Source organism: Grammomys surdaster, unplaced genomic scaffold (genome assembly GCF_004785775.1).
Source record: "Grammomys surdaster isolate TR1022 unplaced genomic scaffold, NIH_TR_1.0 270, whole genome shotgun sequence".
Lineage (NCBI taxonomy): Eukaryota > Metazoa > Chordata > Mammalia > Rodentia > Muridae > Grammomys > Grammomys surdaster.
Window position 1 is genome coordinate 1,056,735 of NW_021604711.1, and position 20,756 is coordinate 1,077,490.

The window sequence follows — 20,756 nt, forward strand, 5'->3', positions numbered from 1 at the left end:
GAATTGTTTCATTTCCCTTAAGGACCCTCCTATGGAGGATACAAAGGGGCTGGAACCTCTATAGTTAAACAGGGCAGAACATCAAGGTACAGGGGCGAGATGGGAGTGTGGAAGCCTGGTTGTTTCATCAGACCCTTCTTATACCATGCCAATGGCTAAGGACCCTGCCTGGCTTCTAAGGTTCTGATGCTTTAGCTCAATGTTCTTATTTCCCAGACTTTGATCTTGAACTGAAATCCAGAGTGTGGCAACAGGCTCTTCATAACTTCCAGGAACAGGGCAGTGACTTCAGGGATAAAGCGGAACCCTGGGTGGTCTTGGCCTATGTCCCCTACACACTGCTGCGCATCCTCTAATGGTGTGTCTCTTTTTGTGTATGTGTGTGTGTCCCTGCTCAACAGCACCAGAGGCCTCGCTGTGCCCTCAGCACCGCACAGGGGCCATGCTGGGTCAGAGTGAGGAGCTGCAGCCACTGAGCCAGCGCTACCCCTGCCTGCCGCACCTGGGCCTAGCCTCCCACCCAAATGGCGACTGGGCCCAGCCCTGCCTCACTTGTGACCGCGCAGCCCGAGGTGGGACAGCGGTTTACTTTTCTTCGTAGAAATGCCATGCAGCTTGCTGAGGGTGGGGCTTGTCATGTCAGTACAGCCAACTCTCTCCCTGCCTCCTGCTGGACTTCCTGTCTAGCTAGCTTCCAGGGCTTGGAATCCTTTCTGCCTCTCTTTCTGGGAGTTTCAGCTCCCCTGCCCACAGTCATATACCTCTGCTTAGAGGGAGCTACATAGTGGGTGGGCATGGGTGATGGTCCTATCTTCCCTGTATCCCTTGTTCTACAGACTAGAGGGTGCTTTGCTGCCTGCCAGGCCACAGAGTGGTAGTGGACCCAAGTGATTGGCTTTTTGAGATGGAAATGTGTGCTTTCAGTTTCTGAAAGCTAGTAGCAGATCCTCAGAGATGGCCACTGGAAGCCATCATTCCCAGTGTAGGAGTAGAAAACTGTGGGGCTTCCAGTGGGATTATTTTTGCTTTCCAATGGCCTGTTATCATTGCTGAAATCCCCATTGTCACAATGAACAGAGAGTTAGCTGTACTGTCAATTCTAGGTCACTGTGTTTGAAGAGGCTGAATTCAATGGGTAACTAAAAATGGGGTTTCTCTTTTGCCTAATTAATAATGCATCCTGGTCAGAGCTACTCTGTTGCAGGTTAAACTGGAAACAGATTTTCACTGTTGCTCACAAGAAAATACTCTCAGTCTAATCTCCCTTTGGTCATAAATGGGTTCCCACTTGAGAAGAAAACTCTCTTCTACTTTTGCCCAAGGGGCACCAACAGCAAGCCTTTGTGTAATTTCCCTGATAAGGTAGCCAACCTCTATTGAGCCCTGGAGACAGTTCTTGCTCATTCATGCCTCATTAATATTATAGCTTGCTTAACTTGAGTATTTGTGTGATTACTATATTTAGTTCTGGGATATTTTCCTTTGTATCCTGTCTTCTAAGAGTTTGGGATTTTGGCTTCTATTGTTTGGAAAGGTAAGGAGGACCAGCTTTGCACAATAACTGATGTCAGGGTTGGAACTTGTTTGGAAGAGTTTCCCAGTGACATGGAAGTTGCATACCCATTTTTTTGCTACCACTTACTTAGGATCTGTTCTCAGGTTCTCCTAGAGCTTCATGGAGTTCTTCTCCTTTTCCTCTGTCCTAGGCTGTGACTCAGGTGAGTTGTTTGAGACGGGTACACCTAGGTCCCCAGACCCTGCAGGGCCTTGTCCAGATCAAAGATGGCATGATGGTGGTTTGAGGATAGCTTTTTCACAAGCAAATTTTTTTTTCTTTTCTCCTCACTGCCTTCAAATCTGTAGAAATAACCTTGGAAATCTCTCATTCTGTTCGTTATCTCATCTATGACTTGTATCCATTGCTAGCTTCTGTTTGATTTCTTTGCCTTCAAACCTCTCCATTTCTACCCATCCTTTATTCTACAATGGTTTTAGAGTCCCTAAAGTACTGATTCCTTGCAGGATTATTAAGAACATCTTGAGAGGACCTGGTGGAGTCTGGATGGAGTTGGAGGGATTGTAGGACAGGACTTTCCTGATAGGAATTTCTAAATACTGTCATGGTGCTGACTCTTTCACAGGTTACATACTTGGCTCAGTGGACTAGAATCTGCAAGAAAAAAAAAAAAGGCTTTTACCTTTTACATAGGGAGGAAGGGATCAGTCAGGCTGGATAGGGAGGAAGGGATCAGGGTGGATAGGTACTTAAACCTCAGAAGCACTTTTGAAGGCTTGGGAGAGTTCCTCTGACTGGAGCAGGAGGCCTCACTGGCTAGAGAATGATGGGACTGGTAGATAGCTTGATAGGTGGGAAGCAACAAGTCCTTGGATTTGTTCTAGAGAAGACCCAAGAAGGCTTATTGGAGGCCTGTATCATGCTGATGTGGAGAGGAGATGAGGGCAGCTTTGCGGCCTCAAACTCAGTGTCCAAGAGGCAGGGAAGAGAGAGGGTTGTGGGTACAGCAGTTTGGGGGCTGCTTGTTGAAGTGCAGAAAGGCAGTTATTCTGTTACAGTGCTTCCAGCTGTGCACTGTTAGCCTCCCCTGATGCTTATAATCACATAAAAGCTATTCCTCCGCAAAGATTGGGCCTTTGTCTGTCTCTGTTGGCCACTCGTCCAAGTATGCAGTTGGTGCTTGAGATTGCTGTGTCCACAGAAGCTCAGGGGAGTCTCTCAGGTTCAGAAGGTTGGAGTTTGTTTCAGATCATAGAGATGGCAGCTAGCTTGGATTAGAGTTACAGATGTTAGCACTTCACCTGTTAGGCCTACTTGAGGCACTAGCCACCAGGTACTATGGGACTAGCAAAATCTACAGCCGTGAAGAGATTGAGCAAGTTGCTGGGTTGAGACTCTGCATCAAGTGTGGCAGAGGGGGATGGGAGAATTAAAAAACAAGGCCCAGGGAAGGAGACCACTGTAGTCTGATTTGACAGTGTCAGCTAAAGTACAGCCAGTGTTCGTCTCTCTTCCCTCCTGTTTGTCCTGCCTGCTATGGTTCCCAGTTCACCAATGTCATAGGTTACTTTGCTGTTCTCCTGAATCTGCCTCTGGAGCCAGAGCTGCTGGTGTATCCTGATAATAGCTAGGAAGCAGTTTCTTGGTGTCTGGTACTGTGGGGAGAGTTTAACTACCAGAGTTACTGTTCTTTAAAAGGAAGGAAGGGAGGGAGGAAGGAAGGGAAAGCAGAAGGGCTTGCTGCCTCCGGTGTGCTCTTAGTGCCTCAGAGTAGGAACCATGTGCTGGTGGTCTGTCCTAGGTGAGTGTGTCACTCACCTCATCTTGGAATGACCTGGTAGCCCCTTCAATCTAGATGAAGTCTTTAGCACTCTGTGATTCTAGGGAGGTCCCAAGGAGAATGTTGGGGATCCTTGAGCTTCAGCAGTCTGTGCAGAGACTGTTGCTACTCTCCTATACCCTGACAGGCTTACCAGGAGATTACTGGAGATTATGAACATTTCATGTCTTTGCTGGGCTTGCTTCAAAGAGGATTTGAGTGGGCTTACAAAACACATGCAGTGCCACGGAATTAACTAGGTAATAGAAGAAAGTGGGACAAAAGAAACACAAGAGTGAGATATACACAGTTGCTAGACATGGATCTAAATTTGGCTTTGAACGTCTCAGCTACTGACCCCAAAATTGGGCAGTTTCTCTTTGGTTTTGAACAAGAGTTCAGGATCCAAAGGAGGTCCACAAGAGAACTACATGTGTAGTGTGACTGTGCAGGTAGGAGGGCGGGGCTAAGGAGCAGCTGCCTGAGACACTGGACTACACTGTGGAGCACATTCTCTAGCTGCCTATGGCTGTTACCACGCAGCTCTGCCAACCTACAGTATTTTAGACTGTTTCTCTTTACTCTCTGGTGGCCCATCAGGCATGCAAACAAACAGATTCCAGGTCCTTCTGAGGTCCATATGGTCATTGAGTTTTCTCCACAGCAGAGTGAGGTGGGTCTGAGTGCACACAAGCAGGTGAATGAAGTCAGTGTGGCTAAGGAGACAGGTCAGATCCACTTACTTCATGAATCTAAGTAGACCTTAGTTGATTTGCCTTTAATTGGGATGTAAGGTAAGGGGCAGGAAGATCAAAGGTTAAAAGGGTACCCTTGGCCACATAGTGAGTTAGAGGTCAGCCTGTGCTACATGAGACCTTGTCTCAAAAAAACAAAACCCAGATTCACAAAGGGTGAGTTAGGAGACAGTGTGATTCACGCTCCTTTTGGTCTGTCTTCTCTCTCTTGTTTGGCCCACCATCTTTTAGACTGCCTGTGCAGAAACTTATTTTAAAATATCCCTTTTTTTTCCCTTTTTTGCTTCAGTAATGTTATAAATATTTTATCCACTTTTCAAAGTTCTTCAGAGAACTCCCAAAATAGTTTTTCATTCTTCAGAGATTATTTATAAACAAGACCAGGGCACCATGTCATATCTTAAATCCCAGCGCTCTTGTGTACTTCATGTGGGCTTCAATTAGAAGTACACAGCGCTCTTCTTTTTCTGTCTCTGGGCAGATGTAGAAGGATCTCAGTAGCTTTTTCTCATGAGTCTCAAGCAGGGCTGGGTTTGTGGTCCCTAGAACCTGGTCTATCTGATAGAAAGCAGTGATGGGCACACATGGCCAAGTTTCCAAGCATTTGCCAACCTGAGCTGTCACACTTCACTTCTGAAGTCTCAATTTCTCTTACTGCCTTCTACCAAGTCCTCTCTTCCAATTCTATGTACTACTATTTTGGAAGTTGGGCATACTGAATGAATTTAATTAGAGCTGTCTGCATAAGAATGCCTTTATTTTTAATGTGTGTATGCATGTGTTTTAAATATTTTATGCATATATGTGTATACCTAAGTGTAAATGCACGAAAACCACGTTTGTGCCTGGTGTCAGCAGAGGTCAGAAGCATGAGATCTCCTCAAATTGAAGTTACAGATGGTTGTGAGTCATCGTGTGGGTACTAGGGAGCAAACCTGGGTCCTGAAAGAGCAGCCAGTGTTTTTAATTGCTGCAGAGTTTTAATTTGTTTAGCTCCCTCTCCATCCTCTTTTATAAATACGGTATCATATAGCTCAGGCTGGCCTGAAGTATAAAGCCAAGGATGACCTTGAACTTCTGATTCTCCTGCCTCTATTTCTTAAGTACTGTAGTTACAGGCATGTGCCATCCACGCCCAGTTTATATGGTACAGGAATCAAACCGAGGGCTTCCCTTATGCAGGGTAAGTACTCTACCATATTGTGCCCCATCCAGGAACTTTTAAATGGCTCCAAAAGTCCACACCTGAACGCACCTCCAGTCAGAAACCCTGTCACAGTGGTGTGTGAGGTGCTGGGAGATTGCAAGTACAGCTCTGGGTTAGATTCTGTGAGGCTTCACTCAGCTGCAGCATTCTTCCTCACCTCTCCCTTTCCTGATGGCCTGTGGCAAGGCCCTTTGGATAGTTAGAGGCAGCAGGTCGTCACTCTCCTCCTTATTGTTCAGGCCAGCTTCTTCCCAAGGGCTCACCTTTCCTGTAGTCACTAATGGTTGTGATGTTGGCCCAGGAAAGTCAGTCTGCTCAGTGTTTATTATATGAGTGAAAAAGAATGAAGATGGAGTGTCCTGCAACCTGCTGCTGGCAGCTGTTGGCTTTGTTGGTGTACTCCTCCTGAATTTTTCCTGAACATTTCATTCTCTTCAAATCATTTTGTGTATGCAACTTCATGACTGCTTCCATCTCATACTTTCCTAACAGAAGCATTTCTCCAGGTTCTCACTCAAGCCTGTAAATACTTTAACAGCTGCACACATCATAGTGGTGCCTGATTATCCTTAGTATTGGATCCAGAACCACCGATGACTTGGAGGATTCACTCCATGGCTTGCAGAAGTTGTGTATGAGCTGACACTCATGCTGTGAGACAGCCCTGCATTGTTTGTGATAACCTGTGGCTAGGAGAATGCCAGTGAACCGCTGCTTTATGTATCTATCAGGGAACAGTGAAAAGGAAGAAAGTCTGCACACTTCACTCATACAGGACTGACTTTGTCTGCTCCGCTTAAGATTCCTATTTTAAGCTGGTGTTATGGTGCATACATTGAATCCCAGCTCTCTAGAGACAGAAGTAGGTTCAGGAGGATCTCTGAATTCTAGGCCAGCCTACATAGTGACTTCCAGGACAGCCAAGACTACACAAAGAGCCCTGTCTTTAAAAAGAAAGAAAGAAAGAAAAAGCACAACAAAACAAAAAAGATGTCTATCTTAGTCACCAGCTAATTCAGCAATTTTTAGTGACAGGGTCCCAGTTTGGAACCTGAGGGGATTTGGGAGCCTCCCGGTAGCGAAACTCTGTTATAATTGACAGACAGTAAGCTTCCCCTAAGAGTAGCCAATCTGACCCATCTGAACAACTAGGCTGAGTTTGGTTCCAACATTGTGTATTATACAGATACTAGAGAGCTATGGACAAACTATTCATGAGCATATGTCTTGGCTAGATTGTTTGCTCATCTGTTCAGTTTTTGTTTTGAAACAGGGTAGGCCATACCGAACCTGTAACTCAAAAGCAGTCAAAGCTGTCCTTGAGCTGTTCTGCCTATCACCCCTGCCCCCACTGCCGTCCCTGTCCCCAAGTGCTGAGATTATAGGCATGTGTGTGCCACTTATGCAGAACTTCATGTGCTCACTTTTGTTTTTATTGAGACAGGTCTTCTGGTAGCCCAAACTGGTCTCTAACTTAAGATGTAGCAGTTGAAGGCCTTGGATTCCAGATCCTCTTGCCTCTATCTTTCCAGGGCTCAGCTTACAGGTATGTGTCACTACACCTGGCTTCATCAGGAGTAGGTAGAACACTGCCTACTTGGGGAACCCTGGTCTCTGTGGCTTCCTGTGTGACCAGCTGTGTTTACAGGCCAGAAAAGGACCCTTAAGTGTCTTGCTCTCGCTCTCTCTGCTTTATACTTTGATATAGGTGTCTCATTGTATGTGGAGCTATGCTGGCAGCCAACAAATCCCAGTGATTCTCCTGTTTCCTTTCCCTCCCTACCTCTAGTATTCAGTTTACCTGAGGGCACAGCTACACCGGTCTTTTTAAATGCGTGCTGAGGATTTGAACTCATGTTTGCTCAGCAAGCACTCTTACTCACTGAGTCTGTGTCTTCGTCTTCAGGGACAGACTTTGAAGGAAATGCTTGTTTTTCCTTGGGTCTCTGTAAATGTGAGCCTTCAGATGCTCAGAGTAGGGCCAGGTTAGTCAGTCAGAGAATCCATTCAGGCCTGGCTCACAGGAACATCTGTGTTCCCTGTCATGCGCCTGGGTACAAAAGTCTCTTTGTGTGGTTGAGATGCCATCACTGAGGCCAGAGTGTCTCTCTAATAAGTAAGCCAGGGCCTGCTGTGCATACTCAGCTGATTGTGTGGGTGGTGGTTGTGAATTCTGCCACCTGTGAACTGAGAGCTGTGCATCCATTTATAGAACCACAGTGTGTAGGGGAATATCCTTTAGTACCTTTGTCTTGAAGTTCTACAGTGACAGGCTTTGCATCATTCTCACCACCTTGTGGTTGTCACACTCGTATGTTCTATTTGCACTTGAAGCCCATCTGGCCTCACAAGTATATCATATCTAGCAGCCCTGAAAACGGAGAGACCTCTTTGCAACAGCAAGTCTGCTCAGAGCCCTGTTTTTCCTGAGCTGGTGGATCTCCTGTGACTTGATGGTCAATGAGCAGCCTTCCCTGCAGGATAAGATTCACTATCTGAGCACTCCATGCCAGTGTGATGTTTCTTCCCGGATTCCCATTTGGTTGTAAACAGGATATCAGTGCTGTATCTGATTTCAGCTGGGGATTTGTTAACCATTCATTTCCCCGTTTTCATTGGAATGGATTTGTACAAAGAAGCCAAACTTTAAGTGAGCAGGAATTTCCCATGTCTGCCTCCTAGAGATGTCTGTGTCTCACTGCCTTGTCCCCTCCAGTCTAGTTGATGAGTTCTTTCCTTCTTGAGCGTGAGAAAGTAGAGACCTAAGTATTCTGATGGATATCAGTGAGATCGGGAACCAAATCAACCAAAAGATAGATAGTAGATGGATGGATGGATAGATATATGTATTTATTTAAAGTATATTGTTAAATCTAGTCAGCAGAATGGATTTGAGGCAGTTTCATTACCATCCACTTGTATTTCTAAAGAGGTCTTGTGAAAAGTATAAATGCGTTAGGATGGGATTAGGCTTGGTTTTATTTAGGATAGAGTTTTTACTGCAGCTTTTGTTCTGCCTGCTCAGGCAGTTAGTTGCCGCCACCACCACCAATGATTCTAAGTTAAATCTTATTATCTCTGTAGACTTGGCCTGGCTGGCTATCTAGAAACCATCTCTGTGAGCAGTTATTCCTGACCTCTTACCTCCAAGGAGGTCGATCCTAGGAACCTTTCCTAGAACGCATGAGAGAAGGAAGTTACTAGTACAGATGAGATTTTTTTTTTTTTTTTTTTTTTTTTTTTTTTTTGTGGTTTATCGAGACAGGGTTTCTCTGTGTATCCCTGGCTGTCCTGGAACTCACTCTGTAGACCAGGCTGGCCTCAAACTCAGAAATCCGCCTACCTCTGCCTCCCAAGTGCTGGGATTAAAGGCGTGCGCCACCACCGCCTGGAAGATGAGAACATTTAAAACAGCCCAAGCTATGAAATTAACTTGTCTTTCTTTTTTTCTACCCACTTACCCACCCATCCATCCATGAATGCCAGCCATTCACTTGTTTAAAGTATAAAGGTTTACTGGCTTGGGGTGAGGGCTGGCTACTCTGTGGGTCCCAGTGCAATAGGCTAAATCTCTGCAGTTGGTGAACAGAGGGAGGAAGGTGTGCTGAGCTACACAGAAGCCCAGAGGAGACCCAAGAACCATTAGACACAATGGCTCCTTCCACGGGTAGGCTTCCATCTGCAGTTTATTGAAGCTGGGAGTGTGCAGAGGTGGGTACACACACTCAGGCTGATGCTCTCTCATACTTTGTACATCAGATCTGTTGCATTTCTTCTCCTAATCTGAAAATCCCCAGGTTACTGTGAATGTAGATTTCCTGGTTTGAGATTTGGTACCTCAGGGTAGGACTATGCATTTCACACCTTCAATAAAAATAATATTCATAGGAGCCTGTCAGTGTTAACTAGTTAGATACTTGAGCAAAGCACACCTGTGTGCAGTGTTACAGAAGTACTTGGTCTACATAGAGCTGTGTGGGCTTCCTTTTCCTAAGCATACCTTCTAAATGTCAGTGTTGTGATGGGAGCCTGTGGTCTCTTGGGCTCCTTCACATGACTAAAGGCTCTTCAAGAACTCTTGTTAGGTTTCTGTTTGACGGTCCATTTCTCTGGAGCAAAGATCTGCTGTGAAGACTGAGATTTGATCCTCCTGAGGCCTGACCTCCAGCCAAGATTTCATGTGTCTCCTTTAGTTAGGTGTGCAACTGTGTTTGACTATTGCTTAATTTTAATTCTAAAATACCTGTAGCTTTTATCTTATCCTTTTGCTGGGCCATGTGGGTTTGAGATGAAAATTGGGTACTATCTTGTGCTAGGAATAAGAGAGACAGCTGTGTTTTTGCATGTGATGACTTCCTCTCCATCTCTCCCATTTCACAGCTACTTCCCCACGAGTGTCCTCTGAGTTGGAGCAGGCCCGACCACAGACAAGTGGAGAAGAGGAGCTGCAGCTGCAACTGGCACTTGCCATGAGCAGAGAGGTTGCGGAACAGGTCAGTGCTTGTGTGATTGAGCCTGTGGGGTCTTTACCTTGGTGTTCCTGGGGGGGGAGGGTGTTCTGGCTCCCAGAAAGGATGACACACACAGAGCCCTGTCTTTAAGGCACTTACTTGAGTTCATATCTTGTGGCTACAGTGCATTCTGAGCCCCTAGCCCAGGCAGAGCTATAACTAGGAAAGTTTTCAGGGAGGTCAGTGTCCAGAGAAGCACCTAACCCTGAGTAAAGTTCCTATGGAGACTTATTGTCCAGGGACTCCTGAGGGAGCTGTGTGCTTCCAGCCTCCTTGAGGTGCCAGCATACAGGACAATGAGCAGGACAGGCCTGGGTTGACGGTGGTGGGTAGGTGGGGTGGGCCTGGTCCCTGCCAGGGCAGTATACCCTGTGGCAGATATGTGGGGGACTAGAAGGCTAGAAGGGAAGCTTCAGGGAAGAGTGTGCATGCGGGCATGGTAGAAGCAGCATAGACTTTTAAAAAGTATGTGGTATAAGATGAAACCCAGACCCTTCTGTAAGGAAGTGCTCTAATATTGAGCCTGTGTGTGGTTTTGTTCTTCTCTATACCTTATTTATTAATAAGCATGCATTACTTTAAAATGGAGGCGCGAAGGGGGCAATTCAAACACCTTTAGACAGTGTCCCTTTGCTTTCAGTCATCAGAAAGCGTGCAGACAGCCAGAGGCAGCAAGGTACACCCCTCGTATGGAGAGAAGAATGTTGGGTGTTAAATGTGAACACAGAGAGGTTTGGCCGGCATAGTTGGTATGTCTGTAACAGCAACAATGGGCAGCTTTGATCCTGGCCTCTGCCCCCTGTAGAAAACCTGCAGCCATTAAATCTGCCCATGTGGAAGCCCATGGCTCCACGGGATCAAGGTGCCCAGGAGGTCTTACTGCAAGTTTCTGGGATGGGTGGATGGCAGCCTTTTTTAGCTAAAACCCAAGAGTATGTTTTAATCATGTAGAAGTTAGGCCAAGATGTCTTTGCAAGTGAGTTACCCTTAAATAAGATGATTTTTTTCTACTAGAAACCATACAACTGCATAGTTGTTCAGGAAGTGTCCACTGTAGAGATTGGAATGATACGTGTTTTTCAGCTTTTCTAATTCTTTCCTGGTTGTCAGATTTGTGTTCTATAAGGAAACACTATTTTCATTCTATGTGGATGATTGATTTGCCTGCATGCATGTATGTATACCACATGCATGCCTGTTTCATCCCCTGTAACTGGAGTTACAGATGGTTGTGAGCCACTATGTGGGTGCTATGTACTGATCTGGGTCTTCTGTAAAAGCAAGTGCTCCTAATTGCTGAGCCAACTCTCCAGCCCTGAGAAATATTTTAGATTAAATACTTTGTTTCCCCATTTTGGTGGTGTCTGAGTGTTCCTGGTATGACCTCAGACAGCCTCTGAAGGAGGAACCTCTGTGAGCCCTCTGGGAATGGAAAGCCATTGTTTCCAGCTGAACTATATCCTCCCTTGAAATGCCACATGATGCAGGGCCTTTCCTGTTGCTGGCCAGTGTGGCCTTGTGCCCCGCTGTGTGGCTGTCAGCATTACCCTCAGCCTCAAGCTCCATTGTCCCACTCCAGGAAGAACGCCTCAGGCGGGGTGATGACCTCAGATTGCAGATGGCTCTGGAAGAAAGCCGGAGAGACACAGTAAAAGTTCCAAAAAAGAAAGAGGTGAAAGCTTGCTGCAAGGTAAATGTTTGAAGTTGTTCTTGGGTGGTTGTTTCAGGTACCCCTGTGGCCTACAGTGAGGGTAGGACACATGACAGGATGCTAAATTCTACATTGAACCCATGTTGTGGTGAACACCAGTGAGAACACAATTAAAACACACACACACACACACACAAAGTGACCGGGTAAAGACACTTAGTGCAGCCTGTAAAAGGAGACTGGCAGCAGCAGTGTCAGCCTCACAATGGTACTTGAGGACGTTTTTTTGGTCTCCAGAAGCCGTTGGTTACACTGATCTTCATCCCCTCACCCTATTCCCTATCCCCCTTACTTTGCTAGGCTATGACATAGAGGAGACCAGGATGTGGCTCTACTTCTGACAAACTTACCAGGCCAGGCATACTAGAGGTATCACCTGATGCCCTGAGAACTCTTGAAACTTGTGGGCATGTGGCAAACCTTAAGTTACCTTGGTGTATTGGATCCCTGGCTCCTCTGGGAGGCAGGGACGTTAGTGGAACTTTGGGGCTGGAGCAGCTCAATTTCCAGGTTATTCAGGACTTAGCCCAGAAGGCCTGTGCTGTGGTGAGAACTAATATTTATGTTTAGTATGTGGATATTTGCTATGACTGTAACCAAATGAAACCATTCCTTCTGTTTGTCTTAACAGCCAGGCTCCCACACACAGCAGACTACTCTGTTGGATTTAATGGATGCCCTCCCTAGCTCAGGCCCTGTTACACAGAAAACTGAGCCCTGGAGTACAGGGGCCTCTGCTAACCAGACCAACCCCTGGGGTGGAACAGCGGCTCCTGCGAACATTACTGACCCCTGGCCATCATTTGGTAAATAGATTGCTGTTTTTTTCTTAGGTTTGCCTGTTTGATGGGGAGATAGGTGCTTTCTTTCTCTTAGCTGGCTCATTTCTTACTGTCTCATCCGTGTATCAGAAACAACCTGTCCCTGCTATAGACTACTACATATCCGTTCTTAGAATTGCACCCGGCTTAAGCTTAAGTAGTCAGAATACATACACAGAGAAAAACCTAAAGTGAGCTGGACGTGAGATATGCTTACCACCAGTACTAATGAAGAGAGGACATATTTGTTGCTGGTTATGTTATTTAAAGCAATAATAAGTCTAGTGAGTTTTATTTCTGAGTTTTGCTTATTGGTCTGATTTGAAACATGAACTTCGAAGATTTAGTTGATTGTAGGTGATATTCTTGGCACATGAGATTTCTTAATCGCTGGTACGGAGCTTGGTTTTACAGGCTTTATGCTTCTGGCCTGGCTCTCTGAGCCCTGTTGAACATACCTGTGATGTATGTCCCTGTGTTCTTTTTTTTTAAAACTGGATTGTCTTTTGTACTCTTTTCAGTTCTCTGGATGTTAAAATATACCAAATGCTAGGCTCTGTCCTGTCATGTGAAGAATCTGGGACACATAGATAATGAATGGTTCCTGTCCTGGGTAGGCTGGGGGCATTTGATAGCACGCTGTGTGAACCAGGGTTTGGCAAGGGCCTGTCAGATCAGAGCAGTGAGTTGAGCATCTTAGAAATGGGTGGGCACTGAGAAACATAGTATCCTGTAGAATAGTGTGTCAGAAGGTGTGGGTAGTGGGGGGTGGGGAGCACATGCAAACCTGGACACAGGGACCCATGCATTTCGACATGGGCAGCAGGTAGAAAAGTGAGGGGAAAAGAGTGGGTGTTGAGTAATTCAGGGACTGGCTTCTATCTTGCAAGTGCTTGTATTAGGTCTAAAAGCTGTGTCAGCCTCAGATGCACTTTTGGCTTACTTTTGGCTACAGTGATATGTGGAGCTTGCTGACTTCCTGGGGCCAAATAGTGTTACCTGAGTTCTTATTCCTTGGAGACCAGGAAACCTGTGGTGGTTGTACTCTTGAAGAGCAGAGTATAGGCAGATGTAGAAGTATTGTGGTGCTCCAGGGATATTTGACTTTCCAATACTAGCTTTGACACTCCCTTCTCCCAAATCTGTAGCACAGTCTTTTTGTTAAATAGCCATTATCCAAGTCCAGCTATAGAGAATTCCTAGTGGGTCAGATCAGGGTCACATATAGAGGCTGTGCTAGGAAGCCTGAGTAGGACACGGCTTTGGGGACAGGTACCAAGAGCTCTGTTGGGGTATGTCCTTTGCTTGCTCTTCACATGGAGATGAAATTTATTGTGCGGCTATTTTAAGCTGGAATATTTAACAAGACAAAACCCTCTCACATTCACAGAGCTGTATAACTGTTGTTACTAGGTAGAATGGAATTTATTTCCATTACTCCAGAAAGAACCCGTATTCAACTCCTAGCCACCAACCTGCTATTATGCCTTGATTCCTAAAGACTTGTTTGTTGTGGACATTATCATATTAACAAAGTCACAGTACTGTGGCCTTCATTTGTTGGTAGCTTATCTGCAATTTAGCAAGTGTTTAGTCCTTTTCTGGCTAGAAATATCCCCTGTGGATGTGGTACCTTATGCACATACGCTCCTCTTCTTGGACATTTGCATTGTGTTTAGTTTCTGACCACTGTGAATCTTAATTTTCAAAAGAGAAGACTGAACTAAAACCCAAATGATCACTATTGTTACATGGTGGTGAGGATTAATCTATACTGAATGGGGTGCTGCTCATGGATAGCACTCTGAGCTAATCCCTGTGGCTTTTCTTTGTGGACTTGGACTTGCCCCCCCTTAGCTCTCACACATTGACATTTTTACTGGTGACTAGAGAAATACACAGATCACCAAAGCCCAGAAATGTTCCCCCACCCCCAAGCTCAGAGCTTGTGGTAGTACATCTTGGATTGCTGGGAAGTTGTGCACTTTGCGAAGTTAAAGAGTATCCTTCCAGCATGGAGATAGCTGTTGGTATAATCTAAACTGTCCATCCACTTCCTTTCTCCCTTACATTGTGTAACCTAATTGGGGTCACATTGTGTATAGTTACACTCAGACGCATATACATTTCCCAGCTTGTGCTGTGTATGTGCCCAGGTATCATTGGAAACCATGGTACTCATTCATGGGTATTGGTTGGCACTGTGTGGCTGGGCCCTAGCTCTTCAGCAGCTATGTGTCCTGTAGAGGTGCTATTGAAAAATGATGCCAAAGTCACTGTGTTCTCAGGGCCTTACCCCAGCTACCTGACCCAGGCAGGTGCTTTGCTTCTTTCAGCTTTGAGCTGGCTCCAGAGCAGGCATGTGATATGGGCTTACTGCTTAGCCTCTGCTAAAACCCAAGTGTAAGAGCCACTCCTCAGTCCCAGGATCCTCATAATTATTAAAGCCTCTTCCCACAGCACAGAGCTGCTCTCTGCATGAAAGGAATGCTTTTCTGAAAGCCACCATTTGTAGTGGGTCCCGTTATTACCAGCTCTTTCCAAGCAGCACTGGGGACTGCTGAGCCAAGTTGCCTTGGGAGGAAATGCTAAGAACCCAGAGGAGGGAAGTTGGAGCCTGCCAGGTCAGCAGGGCACTTCCTCCTCTGTTCTAGATACACAAAGCTGCCACCTGGCCTGAAGAAGCCTCACAGCCTGGTAATTCAGAAGGCCTTGGCTGGCTTGTCCCCCTTACTGTCTACCCACCTACCAGAGCCAAGGCCAGGACTGAGCCTAAGTTCCGCCTGGCGGTAGCAGGTGTGCTCTGGCTTCTTGATGACCCCAGTATGGACTGTGACTGCCGGCTGTGCACATGAATATTCATTTATCCACTGGGCTCCATGTGAATGGATCTACAGAGGAGCCGGAAGCTGCTGTCTCTCTGAACTTGGTTCCATTCTCCTTTCTACTCATTTGAGCTTAAATAAGCCTTTATTTATTGGGTGTGTGGCATGGCAGGACCTACTGATGCCGGACCCTGAAGGTATAGAAGAGCCTTGTGATGGCCTCATTGCCCTTTCTATCTCTTGAGGGCAGCTGGGCCAGCCCTGTGCCTGCTACTTTCCTGTGGAGTTAGGGGTAAGGGGTAGCATTCTCTTCACACCATGATTGAAGCAAAATGTGCTGGCTACAGAACTACCTGCTTGTGTCTATGGTGTTCTATTCATTTGGCACTCAATTCAGCCTGTCTGCTTTCAGAGTCCCCGTTACACATCTTGGACCCCAGTGTTACTCACAGAATGGAAACTTGACAGCTCATTTGGGTTCAGCTGTTTATCTTTGATGATCTATGTCTTTTGGGATTGGCAAGGGTTTGAGCTGAGCATGCATTTCATTCTCTGTTCAGAGTTCTGAGTTTTGATTACTTTCTCTCCACTGGCTCTGCATGCTGCTGGCTCAGGAGGAGCGTTACAGGTGTCCAGACTGGTGGTGGGTAGCTGGGGTAAGCTCCAGGACTTGGACTGTGAGGTATAGATAGGCAGCCTGTCCTCTTACACTCCTAATCTTTGTGTTGTCTTATCCTGCCTGAGAACAAGGATTCTTGTATAAAGATTTATTTCATTTTTATTTGTTTGTGTATGCCACAAGTGTAGGGGTGCCTGTGGAAGCCAGAAGAAGGCATTGGATTCTCTGGAGCTGGAAGTACAGTTTGTGAGCCACCTGATATGGGTTCTGGGAACCAAATTCTGTCTTCTGGAAGAGCATCAAGCACTTGTAACCCTTGAGTTATCTACCCAGCTCCACTCTTCTTAAAGATGTGGGGGGTTCAGTGTCTGTTTATGGAGATGTGGTCATCTTATTCTCAGAATCCCCTTTTGCCCTGTGTTCTGGCTCTTGGGTTTCTATTATCTTCAGGTTGGTACAATGATTTATTTCTTCTAAGATGCAGAAACCATCCCAGGGCTTGACTGGAGGAATGCTAAACAAATTGAAAGGGTAGAGTAAGGCAACTCTGCAGGAAGCCTGGGCTATTATGTGTTTGAGCGAGGTGGCTCTTGCACGAGAGGGGCTTGGGCAGGGCTCTTGAGTGCATTAGGAGCTCAGATTTGCATGCATTCTGGCTCCCTATTAGTCTCACAACAGACCCTCTAAATATCTATATTAGGTCCTCCCCATAATCTGTGTGCTTAGGGAGACGGTGCGATATTTTACTAAACTCTCCAGGGGCTTTCTAAGGACAGCCATGGTCCCACACCCTTTATCCCTAGTACCTCACTAAGTCTAAGCCCTTGGAGTGCTTCCTGTGTGGATTCTCAGTATAGCCATGAAAGTGGCTCTTCATGTCTGTACCTGTAGCTCTAGGTTTCTTCGTTCCCTCTAGTCCTGATGCCAACATGGTATAGAGTAGGAAGGAGCTCCAGCCCCACCTGTGGAGAGAGAGAGCACATGCATTTAGCCAGTGGCATGTACCTCCACTTATAATTGAGGCCATTGTATGAGTGTCCAGCAGGGTGGGAATTGTGATGTATTGTCTCAGGCAGTGTTCTTTTACAAGGCCAGTGGCTCCCTGGAAGGCCAACTGCATGTTCTGTCCCCATGGCCTAGGGAATAGAGAAGCTCACTCTGCAGATCCTGTATGACTTTTGAGAGTTGGGATTTACTTTAGCCATGAGGATTCTCCTTGGTTGTCAGGGCAATATGTGACTCTCTTAGACTGTGGAAGTGGGTGAGGGGAACTCTCTCATAGAGCATTAAGGATTTTATTTTAAAAAGGGCAGTAGGGTCTGGATATGATAGGATGTTCCTCCTTATGTGGGCAAGAAGAAAGACAGCAGCAGTCTTCTGAGAGGCACTGATGCTCAGTGTTGTCAGGGACTACACAACATCGAGGTCTTCCCCAACTGTGTCCCTCAAGTGCCTCTATCTGAGAGGGCAGTGGACCTTGCAGTGGGGGTGTTTCTTATGTGGGCCTGTAAGGCACCAGTGAGTAGAGGAGAGAACAGGAAGGCATGCTGTATCCTTAGGACTCCCTTATGGCATCATACCACAGCTCTTTGGGCTTCCCGCCCAGCCTTCTCCATGGGAAACCATTTCTACCATAATCTATCTCCAGTCGGGACAGAGCCATGCCTGATGAGGTACCATCCTTTAGTGTGAATCCACCTGAGCCCAGATTCACAGATCTGGCAAAGCATCCCATCAGATAGTAGAGGATCTGGAAGCATAGTTCCAGGCCCATAGGGAAACTAGAAGGCTTGGGGTGAAAGGTCAGAGGTACTTCTCAGGGAGACAGTTGTTTATGGAGGTTTTGGAAGCCTAGTGGTTCCGGGGCAGCACATTAGAGACAGAAAGGCCAAATAGGAGTTGGCAGGACATGAGAACAGGAAAAGCGCCATTTAGGAGTGCATCTTGATAATGCATGACATCTAGCTAGCTCATAGCTTTTGGGTGTGTCATTGCAGCAAGCCTGGGGAGAAGTTAAGGCTGCTTTTATTCCCACCCATCCTGTACTATACTAGCCGGTAATCTAATCAGATCAGAAGTTACAAGGGCATGCAATATCTGACCGAGTGGGTATTTTAGAGTCTTGTAGGTGTAGAGTTATGTGCTCGAAAGACTAATGATGGGGTCATCTTTAACAACCATGGAATGTCCTACTTCACAGGAGTGGTCCAGGGGGAATGGAGTCCTTTTCAGATCTCAGAGAATAGTCCTTAGGTTCCTAAGATTGACAAGTCCCTGTTCTCTGAGCCCTGATACATCCTGGTTGTCACGGTCTTGTTGGGCGTTTCTCCATGGCTAGAATTGGGGCTGCAGTTACCTACTCTTCTACCAGAGGGAATTCATTCCAGGAAAGACCCCTGGTTAGATGAGTGGTAAGTGACCAGGGCAAGAGACAGGTTCAGTGGGGCTTCTGACAGAAGGCAGAGAGTTTCTTTGGTGTGTCCAAGGAACATAGGGAGTCAGTGGCCAGGCTTAGCATGGAAGCTGTGTGGCTATCTCTACTAGCTCACATCTTTTGGGGTTCCTGAAGAATTCATTTTTGAAGGAGATAATGAGCCAGAAGAACATTATCAAAGTTATTGTTCAGGAAGCTGAAGAATGCCAAGGCTGATTATCTAGGTTCCCTATTGAGCAAAGCAAGACTGTGTCCAGGGAAGGAACTGGACAGTACCAGTGCTGAGGACAGTGGGAATACATTCAGTGTGCTTGCAGGAAACCATAGTCACTACCTAGGCAGCCAGTCTTAGAAAATTCTCTTTTGTTCTGAGGATAATTGTGGATACATGTTTGAAATTTGGAAGCACCAGGTGGTGGCGGTACTGTTCTTTAATCACAGCAGTTTATTATTTATACAATAAATAGTAATAGTAACAATAGAGGCAGAATTTTTTTCACATTAGATTTGATCATAGTTTTAAAATTCGTGTTTGATACTAATTATCTTTTTGCTGATACTACTGGGAGGCATGAGATATACCTTTGATTCCAGCACTTTTAGGAAGCAGAGGCAGGCCGATCTCTTAAGTTCGAGGCCAGCCTGGTCTACAGAGTGAGTTCCAGAACAGCTGGAACAGTTCTCAGTTACAAAGAGAAACCCTGTCTTGAAATACAAAACAACAAAAGAGATTTAAAGGGCTGTGGAGTTCCACCTGTGTCACAAGAATCCTGTCTCCCTTCTCAAAGGAAGAAAATACAAGGAGAGAGATGGCTTATTAATTACCATGAAAAAAATCGAAATACTTAACTTTTTTCTTTAAGTCCACCCGGAGAATTTTATAGGTAAATACTATTAGCATTCAGAAACATGTAAATTAAAAAAAAAAAAAACTGAAAATAAGAACTTCCTGCTCCTTTCTGGAGACTGAGGTAAACTTGACACCAAACCAGACAGCATGGGTTTAACTATTTTAGGCCAAGGCCACTTAGGAATATTGATTTATTGGAAAGAAATATAAACCAAGAAAGTTTTTTAAAAGGATATGAGTATATTGTGGAAATTCCTCTGTCAGAACCAAGTCCTTAGAAGTGGACCTACTAAAGATGAAAACAAATGGGTGATTATCCCATGGAAGCAGAGGCAAGCAGATCTTTGTGAGTTCAAGGCCAGCCTGGTCTACATAGTGAGTTCTAGGACAGCAAGAGCTACACAGAAAACCCTGTCTCGGATAACCGAAATAGGAAAACAATAACAAAAAAAGAAGTTCAAGGCCATCGTCAGCTACATAGTGAGTTTGAGACCTGTGAGCCTGAAGGGAAAAGAGTCATTATCATAATATGTGTGAAGATGATTAATACTGTGTGGAGAAGGAGTCAGTAAGCAGGCAGTGCTGTAGACTGAGGAGCCCAGTAATGCCCAGCTGACGGTCTAACTAAGATAGAGTGAATGGTATTGTAATTCATGCTGCTGAGGTGAGTCAGGCAGAGCTAACCCTAAAGGTCCTGCTTGATGAAAGACATAGACCTTGTAGGAGGAGGGTATAAAGGGATAGATATGTTTATTAGGGAGCAAGTAAACATAAAACTATTGCAAAATAGACTTCATATGCACTACTTTGGCACAAATGGAAAAACTAGGTTACATCAGAAAGTTTGAAGCAACTTCCAGGGTGATAGGACCTGCTTAGAGGGTTATAAACTGTTAGAATCAGCATGGAAACAGTTCTAGCATTACTTGCTGAAAATGCAGGGACCTGTGGCCCAATAGCTGTCATTGTGTGCACAGAACAAAGGGATGTGATACAAGAATAGGGAGCCACACAAAGCACACCCAGGGTCTATTAGAGTGGTTATTTGTGAGCTTTTTCATAAGAGAGATTTCAGCTACATGTCAATAAAGGTTAATTCACAGATAAAATCTGTTGTAAAGCTAGTCACCAAAGAATAAACACATACATGCATACAGACGCAAACACCTTTACCTTATTTGTATAATAAATTCAGAAATCTGATATAGCTATCCAGTATATTGTTTCAAGGTGTGAGAAACTAAAGGCAAAGCATGAGATTCAGGGTTCAGGACACTTTGCTGTGGACCTGGGAATGTAGCAGTGTTAAAACATTTCTTGTCTTCCACAGAAGGGATGATTTGTTTCATATTTTCACATAGTAATTGAAAAATCCACACACGGGGTTGACATTTAACATTAGATATACACAAAAATATTCTCCTCCTCTCCGTGTGCGTGCGTGCGTGTGTGTGTGTGTGTGTGTGTGTGTGTGTGTGTGTGTGTGGTGTTTCATGTGTAGAAGTCAGAGACAACTAGTGGAAGTTCGTTCTCTTATCATCTGAGTCCTGAGGATCCAATTCACATTGCTAGGCTTGTTTGTAAGCACCTTTATGGGCTGAACTGTCCCACCAGCCCTGTCCCACCCTTGTGAAAGGCAGTTGTGGCGCACTAAGTTGACTGACCTTTGTTGTTCGTAGTTGGGAAGT

The 20,756-nt window shown here is 45.5% G+C and overlaps 1 protein-coding gene across 7 annotated transcripts in view; it reads left to right on the forward strand.

Annotated features, from left to right (window-relative positions):
* The window catches only part of Epn2 (epsin 2), a 63,827-nt gene that overhangs the window by 36,171 nt on the left and 6,900 nt on the right, over positions 1-20,756 (forward strand). For 5 of the 7 annotated variants that reach the window (XM_028776553.1, XM_028776552.1, XM_028776557.1 and 2 more), the window contains 4 exons: positions 9,678-9,790; positions 10,449-10,484; positions 11,388-11,498; positions 12,151-12,325. In XM_028776553.1, coding sequence (XP_028632386.1) covers positions 9,678-9,790; positions 10,449-10,484; positions 11,388-11,498; positions 12,151-12,325 — 435 coding nt within the window. Of the gene's footprint in view, positions 1-401; positions 573-9,677; positions 9,791-10,448; positions 10,485-11,387; positions 11,499-12,150; positions 12,326-20,756 lie in introns of all 7 variants that reach the window. The other 2 variants (XM_028776558.1, XM_028776556.1) reach the window with 2 other exon arrangements.